General features: G+C 46.0%; 1 protein-coding gene across 1 annotated transcript in view; it reads left to right on the top strand.

The window, feature by feature from the left end:
- FREM3 (FRAS1 related extracellular matrix 3) overlaps positions 1-16,832 on the top strand; it is a 141,835-nt gene extending 125,003 nt beyond the window's left edge. Inside the window, exons 22-24 of the mRNA XM_063920414.1 lie at positions 8,838-9,025; positions 11,662-11,808; positions 13,179-16,832. Of these exons, the coding sequence (XP_063776484.1) occupies positions 8,838-9,025; positions 11,662-11,808; positions 13,179-13,703 (860 nt within the window). The 3' untranslated portion in view covers positions 13,704-16,832. The remainder of the gene's footprint in view (positions 1-8,837; positions 9,026-11,661; positions 11,809-13,178) is intronic.
- The last annotated feature ends 419 nt before the right edge of the window (positions 16,833-17,251 follow it).

Genomic DNA, 17,251 nt, shown 5'->3' with positions numbered 1-17,251 from the left:
GTGCTGGCATACTCTCTCTCTGTCTCTCCAAAGGGCCTGGTGGGGGAACTGTCTTCAAATAGAGCATCCCCTGTGTGTGTGGTGTGTCGGTACGCGTGTGTCGACATGTCTGAGGTAAAAGGCTCCTCTAAGGAGGTGATAGAGCGGATAAGTGTGTGGGAGGGTGTCTCCGTCAACAACGCCGACACCTGTTTGGATATGTGTAAGTGCTGAGGTAAAATTATTGCACAAAAGGTTAGGGAACAGAAAGGAAATCTACCCTGGTCTGTCCCTATGTCACAGAGTCCTTCAGAGTCTCTCTAGGTTCACTATCCAAAATAACAAAGTATCGACACGGAGTTTAACTCCACTGTCGACTACGATAATGCAAAGTTACAGCCAAGAGGGCTAAAAGATATTCAATATATGATTATTGGAATAAAAGATGATTTGCATATCACTGATGACTCATCTGTCCCTGACACGAGAGTACACATGTTAAGGGGAAGAATGCTGAGGTAAATTTCCCTCCTCTCATGAGGAAAAAGAGCGGGAATCTCCAGACAAGAGACGGCAGCTTCCCACAAGAGAATTCTCAGGCTGTATCCTTTCCCCACTAGGGCCAGGATGTGTTGAGAATCTTCCCCTTGGGTGTCCTGTTTGCACTAGCTATTCTCAGGGATCCTGCAGATAGCGTGCACATTCTAGTATACTACCCAGACCGGCGCTTGTGTCGGCATGGGTTTATAGCGCTGTGGCAGCGTGGACAGGTACCTTATCAGCAGAGATTGAGACCCTAGTATGCATATAAATATTTTAAGATGCTGCCTTAAGTGATAGATATATAATTATAAAGCATGCCCAAAGGGACATGAGTATACTGGGTCCTAGAGACAAAAGCTATGTCGATTTCTGCTTGACGTGTCCTGTAGAATATGCATTGGACAGATGATGCCGACTTAAGAGGCATATGGAAGGCTGAGGATTGTGTGGAGAAAGGTTCTCGGGCCTGGTCTCCACAGTTATAGCTGGTAATTCTGATATTTTGCCTTATATTCCTGCACAGCCTAGGAAAGCACGACATTATTAAATGCAGCTTTTCGAATAAAGAAACAAGAAAGTCTGAGGTGCGTCCTTTCTTGTCAGAGCCGGGGGCAGAGGAAAGAAGCTGTACAACACAGCTAGTCCCCAGGAACAGAAGTCCTCCCCGGCCTCTACAAAAATCCACCGCATGTCGCTGGGGCTCCACAGGCGGAGCTAGGCCCGGTAGGGACACGCCTTCGTAAGTTCAGCCACAAGTGGGTTCACTCCCTGTTAGATCCCTGGGCAATAGAAATTGTATCGCAGGGATACAGGCTGGACTGTGAGAAGATGCCCCCTCACCGAGGACCCGGCGGGCTTCCCCCCAAGAGAGGGAGCCAGTGTTAACTGCAATTCGTAAATTGTATCTTCAACAGGTGGTGGTCAAGGGTCCCCTCCTTCAACAAGAGGGTGTTATTATTCGACCATGTTATAATCCCGAAACCAGACGGTTCGGTTAGACCCATATTGAATTAAAATCCCTTAACATATACCTGAAAAGGTTCAGGTTCAAGATGGAATCGCTAAGAGCGGTCATTGCATGCCTGAAATGAATCGGGACATAAGGGATGCATACCTTCGTGTCCCCATTTATCCACCTCATCAGGCGTACCTCAGAATTGCGGTATGGAATTGTCATTACCAATTTCACCAAGGTAATGGCGGATATGATGGTGCTCCTGCGGAAGCAAGGTGTCACTATTATCACATACTTGGATGATCTCCTCATAAAAGCGAGATCAAGAGAGCAGTTGCTGGACAGCGTATCACCTTCTCTGGAAGTGAAACGGCAACACGACTGGATTCTATATATTCCAAAGTCGCAGTTGGTTCCTACAGCTCATCTGCCTCGCCTAGGCATGATCCTAGACACAGACCAGAAGAGGGTTTATCTCCCGATAGAGAGAGCTCAGGAGCTCATGACACTGGTCAGGAATCCATTGAAAACCAAAACAGGTGTCAGTGCATCACTGCACTCGAGTCCTGGGAAGGATGATGGCATCATACGAGGCCATCCCCTTCGGCTGGTTCCATGCAAGGACAATGGAACTTACTGGACAAGTGGTCCGGATCACATCTTCAGATGCATCGGTTAATCACCCTATTCCCCAGGGCCAGGGTGTCTCTCCTGTGGTGGCTTGCGGAGTGCTCACCTTCTCGAGGGCCGCAGATTCGGCATTCAGGACTGGGTCCTGGTGACCACGGATGCAAGCCTCCGATGGTGGGGGGCAGTTACACAGGGAAGAAAATTCCAAGGTTTGTGGTCAAGCCAACAGACTTGCCTTCACATCAATATCCTGGAACTAAGGGCCATATACAACGCCCTAAGTCAAGAGGAGTTCCTGCTTCGCGACCAACCGGTTCTGATCCAGTCAGACCGCAGGGGCTCATGTAAACCGCCAGGGCGGCACAAGGAGCAGGGTGGCGAGGGTAGAAGCCACCAGAATTCTTCGCTGGGCGGAGAATCAAGTAAGCGCACTGTCAGCAGTGTTCATACCGGGAGTGGACACGACCTCCACCCGGGAAAGTGGTGACTTCATCAGGAAGTCTTCACGCAGTTTTGCAAATTGATGGAAACTGCCTCAGGTGGACTACATGGCGTCCCACCTCAATAAAAAGATAAAAAAGGTTTTACGCTGGGTCAAGGGACTCTCAGGCGATAGCTGTGGTCGCACTAGTAACACCGTGGGTGTTCCAGTCGGTCTATATATTCCCTCCTCTTCCTCTCAGACCCAAGGGCTGAGAATTGTAATAAACGGAGGAGTGTGATCAATATTCTTTGCTCCGGATTGGCCAAGAAGGACTCGGTACCCAGAACTGCAAGAAATGCTCTCAGAGGACCCATGGCCTCTGCCTCTCAGTCAGGACATGTTGCAACAGGGACCCTGTCTGATCCAAGACTTACCGCGGCTGCGTTGGACGGCATGGCGGTTGAACGCCGGATCCTAGCGGAAAAGGGCATTCCGGATGCAGTTATTCCTACGCTGATAAAGGCTAGGAAAGACGTGACAGCAAGACTTTTTCACTGTATATGGCGAAAATAGGTTGCTTGGTGTGTGGCCGGGAAGGCCTTACAGAGGAATTCCAGGGGGGTCGATTCCTGCACTTCCTACAGTAAGGAGTGACTATGGGCCTAAAATTAGGATCCATAAAGGCCAAGATTTCGGCCCTATCCCTTTTTCTCTCAAAAAGAACTGGCTTCACTGCCTGAAGTTCGGACGTTGTTACAGGGGTGCTGCATATTCAGCCCCTTTTGTGCCTCCAGTGGCACCTTGGGATCTTAACGTGTGTTGGATTCCTAAAATCCCACTGGTTTGAGCCACTTAAGACCGTGGAGCTAAAATATCTCACGTGGAAAGTGGTCATGCTTTTGGCCTTAGCTTGGACTAGGCGTGTGTCAGAATTGGCGGCTTTGTCATGTAAAAGCCCATATCTGATCTTCCATATGGAAAGGGCAGAATGGAGGACTCGTCCCCAATTTCTCCCTAAGGTGGTATCATCGTTTCATTTGAACCAACCTATTGTGGTGCCTGCGGCTACTAGGGACTTGGAGGATTCCAAGTTGCTGGACGTAGTCCGGGCCCTGAAACTTTATGTTTCCAGGACAGCTAGAGTCAGAAAAACTGACTCGCTATTTATCCTGCATGCACCCAACAAGCTGGGTGCTCCTGCTTCAAAGCAGACTATTGCTCGCTGGATCTGTAGCACCATTCAGCTTGCACATTCTGCGGCTGGACTGCCGCATCCTAAATCAGTAAAAGCCCATTCCACGAGGAAGGTGGGCTCTTCTTGGGCGGCTGCCCGAGGGGTCTCGGCTTTACAACTTTGCCGAGCTGCTACTTGGTCGGGTTCAAACACTTTTGCAAAATTCTACAAGTTTGATACCCTGGCTGGGGAGGACCTTGAGTTTGCTCATTCGGTGCTGCAGAGTCATCCGCACTCTCACGCCCGTATGGGAGCTTTGGTATAATCCCCATGGTCCTTACGGAGTACCCAGCATCCACTAGGACGTCAGAGAAAATAAGAATTTACTCACCGGTAATTCTATTTCTCGTAGTCCGTAGTGGATGCTGGGAGCCCGTCCCAAGTGCGGACTCTCTGCAATACATGTATATAGTTATTGCTTAACTAAAGGGTTATTGTATGAGCCATCTGTTGAGAGAGGCTCAGTTATTGTTCATACTGTTAACTGGGTATAGTTATCACGAGTTGTACAGTGTGATTGGTGTGGCTGGTATGAGTCTTACCCTGGATTCCAAATCCTTTCCTAGTAATGTCAGCTCTTCCGGGCACAGTTTCCCTAACTGAGGTCTGGAGGAGAGGCATAGAGGGAGGAGCCAGTGCACACCAGATATAGTACCTAATCTTTCTTTTAAGAGTGCCCAGTCTCCTGCGGAGCCCGTCTATACCCCATGGTCCTTACGGAGTACCCAGCATCCACTACGGACTACGAGAAATAGAATTACCGGTGAGTAAATTCTTATTTTATTCACAATTCTGCTACTCTTTCGTTCGCAATTCTGCTAAGCGAAAATACACTCCCAGAGGGCGGCGGCCTAGCGTGTGCAATGCTGCTAATAGCAGCTAGCGAGCGAACAACTCAGAATGAGGGCCAATATTCCATGCTCAACATTCTATGTGCAATATTCCATGCTCAACATTCTATGTGTAATCGGGGCCGTAACTAGGTGTGTGCAGAAGAGGAACCGCACATAGCGCTGCAGGGTAGGGGGCGCTGTTGGTGGCACTTGTCAAATATCTCTTTTAATTACTTTCACTTGCAGCTTACCCCCTTTTTGAAGCCCAGCATCTCCTGATCGTCTCCTACCCTGGTCCATCTCTCGCTAGTACCTATACAACATTCTTTAACTCAATTTGAGATTTTTTTGATATTCAGTCACACTGTCCTTTATTACATTTAAAGATGATGACATACCTGGGACTTGAACCCATTGCCTGTTGCATTGCAGTCAGACAATCTATTCATTGAGCTATCTGCCCTTGCATAGAAAAGTAGATAATGCTAATAGGCCCTACACACTGGGCGATCTGACTGCAAGATATGAATGATCTTGTTCATTAATGAACGAGATAACGTTCATATCGTTCAGTGTGGAGGCAACAGCGATGAACGATGCGCGGCCCCGCGCTCGTTCATCGCTGGTGCCCAGTCGGCTGTGCATGCAGGCCAATATGGACGATCTCGTCCATATTTGCCTGCACTTCTATGGAGCCGGGTGACGGGGGGAGTGAAGAAACTTCACTCCCCCCGTCATTGCCCGCCCCCCGCCGACGGGTCGCCCGTCGGCTGTATCCGCCGTCGGGCAGTTCGGCGGCGGATCGCCAAATGTGTAGGGCACTTAAGCTAGAGAATTCTAACTATTTGAAGCTTACCTTGTACTTTGTGAAGGGGTGATCAGCATTATTCTATGTTCAGGATTCTATGTGCAATATTCTATGTTCAACTTTCTAAGTGCAATATTCGTAGAATAACATTCTATGCTCAACATTTTATACTTGACATTGTGTGCAGTTTTCTATGAACAACATTTTATGTGCAATATTCTATGCTCAGCATTCTCACGTTTTTGTTTCATTTTCTAAACTGCACTACAGACATAGGGGTATATTTACTAAGGTCCCGATTTTGACCGAGATGCCGTTTTTTCTTCAAAGTGTCATCTCGGTAATTTACTAAGCAAAAATCACGGCAGTGATGAGGGCATTCGTAATATTTTGGAAGTCCTTGAAAAAAATCACGAATCAATACACCATCGGTCAAATACGCCTGCAATTTGGTAGAAATCGGGAATTTACTAAAAAGTGCAAAACACAAACACTGCCGACAATAGCCAAACACTGCCGTAATAAAATACAAATCGTGAAAAAGTGCTAAAAAAAAACAGACCTGCTTTTTTATCCCGTGTTTGTATAGGCATGCACGGATCCATGAGATCCGTGCATGTTTTTCAGTGGGAAGGGGGGGGGGAAATGTTATAAATTTTCAAAAAAAAAATGCGTGGGGTCCCCCCTCCTAAACCAAACCAGCCTCGGGCTCTTTGAGCCGGCCCTGGTTGCAGAAATATGGGGGAAAAATGGACAGGGGTTCCCCCATATTTAAGCAACCAGCACCGGGCTCTGCGCCTGGTCCTGGTTCCAAAAATACGGGGGACAAAAAGCGTAGGGGTCCCCCGTATTTTTGAAACCAGCACCGGGCTCCACTAGCTGGACAGATAATGCCACAGCCGGGGGTCACTTTTATACAGTGCCTTGCGGCCGTGGCATCAAATATCCAACTAGTCACCCCTGGCCAGGGTACCCTGGGGGAGTGGGGACCCCTTCAATCAAGGGGTCCCCCCCCCCAGCCACCCAAGGGCCAGGGGTGAAGCCCGAGGCTGTCCCCCCCATCCAATGGGCTGCGGATGGGGGGCTGATAGCCTTTGTTCAAAGTGATTGATATTGTTTTTAGTAGCAGTACTACAAGGCCCAGCAAGCCTCCCCCGCAAGCTGGTACTTGGAGAACCACAAGTACCAGCATGCGGCGGAAAAATGGGCCCGCTGGTACCTGTAGTACTACTACTAAAAAAATACCCCAATAAAGACAACACACACACTCCTTGAAAATATAACTTTAATACATCCATCCACACCTCCATATACACATACTTACCTTATGTTCCCACGCAGGTCGGTCCTCTTCTCCAGTAGAATCCATGGTGTACCTGTAGAAAAAATTATACTCACATAATCCATGGTTGAAGGCTCCTTTGCTTGTAATCCTTTTGTAATCCACGTACTTAAAAAAATAAAAAAACGGACACCCGACCACGAACTGAAAGGGGACCCATGTTTTCACATGGGACCCCTTTCCCCTAATGCCAGAAACCCACTCTGACTGATGTCTAAGTGGGTTTCTTCAGCCAATCAGGGAGCGCCACGTTGTGGCACCCTCCTGATCGGCTGTGTGCTCCTGTACTGTCTGACAGGCGGCACACGGCAGTGTTACAATGTAGCGCCTATGCGCTCCATTGTAACCAATGGTGGGAACTTTCAGGTCAGCGGTGAGGTCACTTTCGGTCAACCGCTGACCTGAAAGTTCCCACCATTGGTTACAATGGAGCGCATAGGCGCTACATTGTAACACTGCCGTGTGCCGCCTGTCAGACAGTACAGGAGCACACAGCCGATCAGGAGGGTGCCACAACGTGGCGCTCCCTGATTGGCTGAAGAAACCTACTTAGACATCAGTCAGAGTGGGTTTCTGGCATTAGGGGAAAGGGGTCCCATGTGAAAACATGGGTCCCCTTTCAGTTCGTGGTCGGGTGTCCGTTTTTTTATTTTTTTAAGTACGTGGATTACAAAAGGATTACAAGCAAAGGAGCCTTCAACCATGGATTATGTGAGTATAATTTTTTCTACAGGTACACCATGGATTCTACTGGAGAAGAGGACCGACCTGCGTGGGAACATAAGGTAAGTATGTGTATATGGAGGTGTGGATGGATGTATTAAAGTTATACTTCAAGGTGTGTGTGTGTTGTCTTTATTGGGGTATTTTTTTAGTAGTAGTACTACAGGTACCAGCGGGCCCATTTTTCCGCCGCATGCTGGTACTTGTGGTTCTCCAAGTACCAGCTTGCGGGGGAGGCTTGCTGGGCCTTGTAGTACTGCTACTAAAAACAATATCAATCACTTTGAACAAAGGCTATCAGCCCCCCATCCGCAGCCCATTGGATGGGGGGGACAGCCTCGGGCTTCACCCCTGGCCCTTGGGTGGCTGGGGGGGGGGACCCCTTGATTGAAGGGGTCCCCACTCCCCCAGGGTACCCCGGCCAGGGGTGACTAGTTGGATATTTGATGCCACGGCCGCAAGGCACTGTATAAAAGTGACCCCCGGCTGTGGCATTATCTGTCCAGCTAGTGGAGCCCGGTGCTGGTTTCAAAAATACGGGGGACCCCTACGCTTTTTGTCCCCCGTATTTTTGGAACCAGGACCAGGCGCAGAGCCCGATGCTGGTTGCTTAAATATGGGGGAACCCCTATCCATTTTTTCCCCATATTTCTGCAACCAGGATCGGCTCAAAGAGCCCGAGGCTGGTTTGCCTTAGGAGGGGGGACCCCACGCAATTTTTTTTTAACATTTAAACATTTTTTTTTTTTTTTTTACAAGGTGCACAATGAAGCCCAGCACGGATCTCTCAGATCCGGCCGAGATTCATTGTATTAAAGTCGGCAGTGTTTTACAAGTCACTCACGTAAAACACTGCCAAAAAAAACGAATGACATCGACATCGGAAAACCCGAAAATGCAGAATACGGCAGCTTAGTAAATTAGTCGTAATCAATTCAAAAAGTTGCATATTTACACTTTCGATGTCATTCGTGATTGAACTTTGACCTCAAACGGGAAAATACGAATCTTAGTAAATTTACCCCATAGAATCCAACTGGTTGCTCTGTGCATAACCATATTATACATTTTCCCCAGTTTTCATTAAGTTCTTGACAAACTTTTACTTAGTGAATGTGGAAATATGTACTAAGCCTTGGAGAGTGATAAAGTATCAGCCAATCAGCGCCTAATTGCCATGTTACAGGTTGGTTTTGAAAAATTACAGGAGCATATCTTTATCTCTCTTCACTTTATAATTTTCCAAGGTTTAGTACATCTGCCTGTGTCACTTACTCCTTTAAAAGTCAGTTGATGAGTAAATATGCATTATGGATGCCTCCTAAATGTCATATTAATTGGGAATGATTTTTCTTTTGGTACCAAGGCTCTATGATTTATGGGCGAGTCATGGTGGATCCTGTTCAAAACCTTGGAGACTCTTTCATCTGCAACATTGAGAAAGTATTTTTATGTACTGGAGCAGATGGCTATGTACCCAAATACTACCCAGAGGACAAGGAGTTTGGATGCCTTGCAGACTCTACAACTTTACTTTATAGATTCAAGATATTGGTATGTCAGAATAAATGTAAATCTGTATGAAACCATCACACCCTAGTGTCTTAAAGATATGTTGGTATGGATCATATAGGATATCGTATATCATATATATGGGCTAATTATCCTATCCTGCGAGTTATGATTTCTTCACAAAACAAAAAGCTGAGTGCTTTGATACAGGTCATGGAATTTCAGGGTGACTTTTGATATCCATAACACTTTGAAATAGATGGTATATTAGTCGGGAGGCAGTTACGTGACCGGCCGTCACAATACCGATGCCGGAATCCCGCCTCCTTACAGTCCCAACAGTCGACTGACAGGGACTATTCCCACTCGCGTAGTGGGAATCTAACCTGTGGCAAGCGTTGCTCCCCCCCAGGGCCGGATCTAGGGGGGAGGGGGGGGGGGGGCGAAGGGGACGACCGCCCTCCCTAACACAGTCATTGACACGCCCACTTTTGAGCAGAAGAGAGCTCTCCGGGGAGAGCCTGAGGCAGAACGATGTGCTGCAGCTTATACCACAGCAGCACAGAGGAGCCAGGAGAGCAAGGGTTACAGAGCATTTGCCCCTCACTTGCTGGTGTGTGGGTACTAGGGCTAATAAATACAAGTCTCACTCAAAAAGTTCTGTCAGAATTGAGAGAGGAGGAGTTAGGATTGCAGATGGGAGAAGTTGGGACTGTAAAGGGAGGAGTCAAGATTAAACAGTAAACCGCCCCCCCCTAAAGAAAAGTCTAGATCCGTCCCTTCTCCCCCCCCCCCCCCCCTCCCCACCGCCGGGTATCTGCAAGCCGGAATTCCAGCGTCGGTATGGTGACCGCCGGTTACGCATACCAAACCCTATTACACCTTATAATACACAAATTTTCCAACCAACACTAACATGATGACATCACAACTCGCTACTTACAGATTTTACAGAAGCTCATACTCATATTAGTACCACTTTGGTATTAACTCTGGAAACCTAAGTGTTTGGTCAGATCCTTCTAAGCATCTAAGGTATTTGCACTTATGCTCTCTGCTTTAAGGCTCACTATGATTTATGTCAAAAATTTAGATATAAAGAGCACTATTTTTACATGCTGGTTATAAACACAGGAACCTAATGCATTATCATTGGGATCCATTTAGCACCTCCAATTGGCCGCTGCAAATTTATTCTCCACAGATGCAACCCTATTGACCTGTGAATCAATGTGCTTACCGTAATTACAGGTGCACTTATGCAAAAGTAAAGAGTGGGTCTGAGTCAGACGTAGAGGTGTGTCTGCAATACATGCTAATGCTGCAGCCGATTTTCTCAAAACTAAGACGACCACTTGCAGTGTCTTGAGACTATCCATTGGTTGCACCATGGACACTTGCTCCAGTCCTATGGCAGTTGTAGTTTCTCCATCTGAGTATGGCCTCCTGTGTGAGTGGTTCAGCATCTTTGGATACACCCGCATTCAGTGACACACCCGCATCGGCTTAGACCACCTCTCCTCCCCCCCCCCCCCCCCCCCCACCGTTACCTCCCAGGAATGCTCACTAAGTTCTCAGGCTCTGTTTCTGTACTACATCTCTTAGCGCTAACAATTGGGATGCATGTGCTGTGTGGCTGGGACACATGAGCAGACATGAGACATGCCCAACTGCGTGTGGCATCGTCACTGCATCCGGCTAAGAATCAGGTTAAGAATGTAAGAAAATAGCATTTTAATTACATTTCTGCATAATGTAAATAACCCTTACTTATTAGCCCTGTACAAACAGTGGATATATTTCCTGCGCTATCTTCAGCTAATGCAGACAGTTTATTGTATTTATAGATTTCTGTTGCAAGGATTTATGAATTTAAAATGACAATAGCCATCGGTGAGATCGGTATGCGATCCCGGCAGATGGGATGCCGGCGGACGGGATGCCGACACCGGAATCCCGACAGGCAGTGAAATGTCACCGCCGGAATACCAGCGCCACAAGTTTTCCTTCCTTTATGGGTGTCCACGACACTCGTAGAGGGAGAATATAACCTGTGGCGAGCGCAGAGTCTGCAGTGTGGCGAGCGCAGCGATTCGGCAAGGGTCTTTTTAGCGCTCGTCCCACTGCCGGCATACTGGTGGCCTGGATCCCACTGCCGGCATAGCAGCCGCTGGTAAAACGTATGTATTCCTTCAAGTAGAGGCTGTATTTTATCTTACACTAAACAGATAAGCAGTGGCTAAGTGACCCATGGCCACATCATCATTTCACGGGCAGCTAACAGCTGTATTTTATTTTGTCATCAGAACCTACCAAGATGACAAAACAAGGACTCTTGAGATACTTCCCTTTTTGATGTGGCTGTAGACATAACATACTGCACCATAGCTAGAGATGTCACACAGCTAAATAAAGCAAACTGAGCGATATCCACAATAGATGCTAGTATACAAATACAACAAATGAAGATTCTACAGATCAGTTCCAAACCCAAATAATTGTAAATGTCAGAACCAAATAAAGGGCTACAGGCTTAAATGGATTTTTCGTAAAGCTGTATTTTTAGAACTGATTACATTACGTTAGGTCGTACTGATGTGTATTTTATAGTAATATTAGTTCTACCCTTGCTGTCAAATATTGAAATGAATATAATGATCCTATTTATTCCATAAAAGGACAAGGCACAGCCAGAAACTCAAGCTAAGGTGTTTGGAAATGTTGCATTTGATGCTAAATTAGTCGCTGACAACCCAGAAGCTTTGCCCTTGGTAAAACAGCCAGGATCTGATGGCTTCAGCCTCTCATCAGATGCTCTGTTCCAGGTAAGTCTAGCCTGAGAGAACAGTTACAGTTTCTTAATTATTTGCTGAAGCAACATATGGAAAAAGTTGCAATAATTACTAGTCATTGTCATGTTAATAATGATATTGTTATTTTTTTTCTTTGCATTAATTGAAGAAATCATTTTCTAAAGTATGTGGCAGGGCTTCAACTCCAGAGATGAGTCTTTAGCAGTTTTAGCTGACTCATAATGAACTATACTTTTGTGCTAGTCTTGTAATGGGAAGGAAACTAGGTACATTATAGGGCTGATTCAGGGTTGCATGCATCCTAGTTTGTGAACGGAACTTGTGGACATCCGGTGAGGCAGTAGCCCCGAAAAAGGGGGCACGGTTTCATGGTAATGGGGGGTGTGGTTGTGGGAAGGCCCCTGTTTACTTCAATCTGTTGGGCATGGCCTTGCAGATAGACACGTAGTATCACAGGAAACCCCCCCATGTACATCACTCTGGCGCGTGTCCAGCATCCCCAGACTGTGCCTACACTGCCGGCTCCTCCTCAGTCATAGGAGTCGGGCGCTGCAGGATAATGTCACAGTGCAGCACTCGGCTCCCTGTCACTGTAGCATTTTGGTGTCACTCCTTGGAAGGGTGAAATCCGGATGTGGTCCGCATCCCCATGACACCGCCGCATAGAAGCAGTCAGCACTGAATACCGGTGATGTCCCAAAATGATTCCCAAACATGCAATGCAGACACATTTGCGGCTAATCTGAGTGCAACTCTGAATCTGGCCCTATGAGTTCAACTCCCTGTTAATTACTGCCTTGCATTAAGGCAATGCTTATGTTGTTAGTTTGGTGTCCTTCAATAAATCAGATGGTAACTTTCGTTTTAAGTGTGTAAAAATTGGCATCTACATTCATAAAGTAATTGTAATACCAGTGTACTCCCCACCAAAAATGTAGAAAAAAATACTATGCGCGCTGCTAATGGGGACATTCATCTTCCTTAGCAACGCTGCAAAGGCTTCAACCTGCCGAACCCCTCCACAAGCTCGGGACTAGACAATCAGTACCTGGCCACCACCGTCTTGACACTCCTGCTAGTAGAGTGAGACTGACCATAGGTGTAATGGCAGATATGTGTGCTGAGCTCTCCCTACTTCATCATACACAAGATTATGAATAACACTATTTTAGGAACTTGCATTTAATTGGTCAGGTCAGATTCAGTGCCTATAACATAGGCCCAACAAACTTTTGTCCTAATGTTGAGCTTGCCTGTCATTTCTCCTTCCGTCACTATGTCTTAGACTTCCAGTAGTCAAGATAGGAGGAAGTTAAACAAGAAAATGTAACACATTTTTAAAGGTTAAATATAATTTTTCCTCTACACTTCATTACAATTAGGTGGCTGCAGGTCGTGAATGGTTTATTCATACCATCTATACAGTCCGCTCTAAAGAAAATGCCAATAGAGGCATTGGAAAACGTAGTCTGGATTACCACCATACCATGAGTAGTGCTACAGGTCATGGTGATCAATTGTTTTTGAAGAGAAACCGAAGAGCAAATGAAGAGGATTCAGCCGTCACACAAGACATTGGCACAGATAAGAACAGAGGAACAAATATTCAGCACATCACTCTTACACAATCCCGTAGGGTCTCTGGCAAGGATGCATTCCCTGGAAGTGGGCAGCTGGATAAACCTGCCTTGGAAATTACTGGCCAGGATCCGCAAGACACTTTGGTGCCCGTCATTGGAGGAACAGTTGCTTTGCTGCTCCTGGTTTGCACAACAGTTATTATCGTTGTGCTTGTAAAACATAGAGGACGCTCACAGTCAGATAAAAAGTCTGCGTCCAACAGTCACTGCAATAGCCATGAAACTGTAACCACTCAACACAGCAGCAGTGACAGTTCCGAGGTATAGAAGAACGGATATGGCTTTTACATACCCTCACATGCTTACTGCTTACATTTTGGTAATATTATTATTTAAGTATCAACAGTTAAGCAGTGGCCATTGATGAGTGTTGTATAGAACTTTGTGAGGTATTGGTCAACCATATTAAAGGTCTTTCATATCTGAGCAAAACTGTGCAACTGCCAATTCTTGATGGAACAGTGATGCTGCAAATGTCTGCCAACAAAAGTGCACCCCATTGACAGGTGCCAGCAACAGCCTTCTTCATTTTTGGACTTTGTGACATTCTACAATGGAACAGATGAAAGCAATATACATTACCATGTGACGTTAGCTGTAGCTCTGATAAAAAAGAATATAGAAAAAAATGCAAATGAGTGCAGTTGGTCACATGACTGAATGCATGCGGGGAGTACTTCCTGCGCTGTTTTACAGCATTGTTTAGTCCTTAGACTTGTTCTGACGTCTGGGACAAAATGCACTAGCGAAAATGTACATTATATTAAACTGTTTTAGTCAAGAACACTGATTTCAATTACTGCAATACACGTTGTGCCTTTACGCCTGTTAGAAGGGATTACAGTAGTGTGTATTATATACAGTCTTTGCTTTTATTGTTCTGTTTTATTTACGGTCAATGCCTGAATTCCTGAACACTCTTAAGCTGGGTATATGCTTAGCTGAATCGGCCACTCTGTCTGCATAGTGTGTACCCAGCATAAGAAACAATGGGGACAATGAAAAAAAAAATTAAATGAAAAATAAAATTATTGCATTTTAATGTTATTTTTATAAACATTATGAAATCGTGTTTGGACAGTAAACACTACTTTCTATGTTTAACATTTTTAGAAATCTCATGGGTTAGGTCTCCTGTGAGGTGAGGTAAGGACCTTATCACAGGTGACACCAATAAATGGGCTCTCCTCCCACCTCCTTATATGCCGCTCCCTGCCTACCCTAGCGCTCCTGTCAGCAGTCATGAGTGCAGGGTGGTACAAGTCTCTGACAGACAGGATTACACTGGAGACAGAGAAGGTGCTCTTCCTCTCCTGAGACATATTCTCCTCTCCCTACCTTACTCTTCTTGTCGTGTCTCCTGCAGTGAGAGGCCAATGTCCAGAGAAACAGGTTGTCAGTGTGTACAAGTACCACCATGGGCTGTAGAGGGCCTGTGCCTATGAAACGCGCTGCTCACTTCCACTTTCATCTGACTGTAACATTATTAGCATACTTATGCTCAGTGTACTATTCATACAGTACATCTCCCCCCTCCATCATTGAGAATCCCTTCACCAGGTAAAAGCAAACTCTTACCTTATAAACCCTGCAAGAATAACAGCTCTGCAGTAGAGCAGGCTGACAACACAGCTTTATGAAGCTCATATAGCAAAGAGAAGGTAAAGCCTGCATTAGAAAGACAGCAAGGAATCATGTAAAGGGAAGAGAGCCACAAAATGTTATGTAGACACCACAAACTACAATAGCTGTTACAGTATTTATATATAAAGTATATTCCCTATTGAGCAAATTAATGTCCTTTGCATGTGATGTGTGCAGTTATTGTGGAACATGCATCAACACAAAGCATTGACCTGCTCCTTTATTATTTCTTTCCCTTTGCTCAGAAAATACGGCTTGCGTAGCAGTCATATATGTTTCATATAATTCCTATAACTGATGCAACACTGGCTCTGTCTTTATTTTGAGTGACATTTACATTTGCTTTTTAATATATATTGGTTTAAGCTCACATATTCATGAACAGTTTGCATTTTGTTAAGGTTGAGTACCATCCATAGCTAAGCATTTACATCTCTTGGGAAACAACATGTTGTTGTGCAGCTAGTTAGCATAGTGGGGTTCATTATTGTACCAGACCATCAATGGTGGAGAGTGCTGCCCTTACCCCCAGACCTGGACCTCGTTATGTACATAGTGTAGCTCAGTATTGTACCAGATCATCAATGGTGAGGAGCACTGCCCTTCTCCCCACTAGACCTGGTCATCATTGTGTACATAGTAGGGCTTATTATTGTATTAGATCATCAATGGTGGGGAGCGCTGCCCTTCCCCCAAGACCTGGCCATCGTTATATACATAGTGGGCCTTAGTATTGTACCAGATCATCAATGGTGGGGAGCGCTACCCTTCCCCCAGACCTGGCCCTCGTTATGTACGTAGTGTGGCTCAGTATTGTACCAGATCATCAATGCTGGGGACTGCTGCACTTCCCCCCAGACGTGGCCATCTTTGTATACATAGTGGGGCTTATTATTGTACCAGATCATCAATGGGGTGGAGTGCTGCCCTTCTCCTCATTCCTGGCCATTGTTATATACATAGTGGGCCTCAGTATTGTACCAGATCATCAATGGTGGGGAGCTCTGCCCTTCCCCCCAGACCTGGCTCTCGTTATGAACATAGTGTGGCTCAGTATTGTAACAGATCATCAATGCTGGGGAGTGCTGCACTTCCCCTCAGACCTGGCCATCATTGTGTACATAGTGGGGCTTATTATTGTACCAGATCATCAATGGTGGGGAGCACAGCCCTTCCTCCCAGACCTGGCCATCATTATGTACATAGTTGGCCTCAGTATTGTACCAGATCATCAATGGTGGGGAGAGCGCTCTTCCCCCCAGACCTGGCCATCTTTAAATACATAGTGGGCCTCAGTATTGTATCAGATCATCAATGGTGGGGAGCGCTGTCCTTCACCCCAGACCTGGCCATTATTATGTACGGAATTTGTTCATTCCAGCAATATTTATCTAGTAAAACGTACTAAAAACATTATCATTATTATTCCTAATCTTTTCCAGCCATTCAGTAAGTATAAGGCATCTGTATGAGTTGTTGTAAATATCTAAGGTGAATATACAGTTTCACCATACCAAATACTATATATTGTTATTGTTTATGGCTTTTGTTAATTGCAATTTTTAACTATCTTTAAAAGTAAATTGAAATTAGAAAACCTATCCTTAAACAAAGTAAAGCAATATATGCCATTATGTTTTATTTACTTGAAGCACACTAAAGATGCAATGCATACCTCTCACTTGAACATGTGTATTTATGCAAATTAATTATTCTTGAAAAACAAATAAATAAATTTTTATGACTTAATAATGTGGCTTAAAACTGTTTATTGGAGGTTACAGGAGAGTCAGAGCTGCGACCTCCGACATGGAGGGATATTGGGGGTCATTCCGAGTTGATCACAGCCCTGCAAAATTTTGCAGGCCTACGATCATGACAATAGACAAGCAGGGGGACACCCAGCACAGGGCTATCCCGCCCCGCATGTCAGTGCCGCCCCCCCCCCCCTCCCACGCAGAAGTGTAAAAGCATCGCACAGCGGCGATGCTTTTGCACTTTAGGGGTAGCTCCCGGCCAGCGCAGAATTAGCGTACTGGCCGGGTGCTACTCATCGCTCTCCGGCCTGCAGTGGTCGGACCGCGCCCATGAAACGGCCATTTTGCTCCCCCCCCCACCCAGCGACTGCCTGTCAATCAGGCAGAGGCGATCGTAGCTCAGCGACGGCCTTC

Source organism: Pseudophryne corroboree, chromosome 1 (assembly GCF_028390025.1).
Source record: "Pseudophryne corroboree isolate aPseCor3 chromosome 1, aPseCor3.hap2, whole genome shotgun sequence".
NCBI classification, from domain to species: domain Eukaryota; kingdom Metazoa; phylum Chordata; class Amphibia; order Anura; family Myobatrachidae; genus Pseudophryne; species Pseudophryne corroboree.
This window is presented reverse-complemented; position numbering and strand designations above follow the sequence as displayed.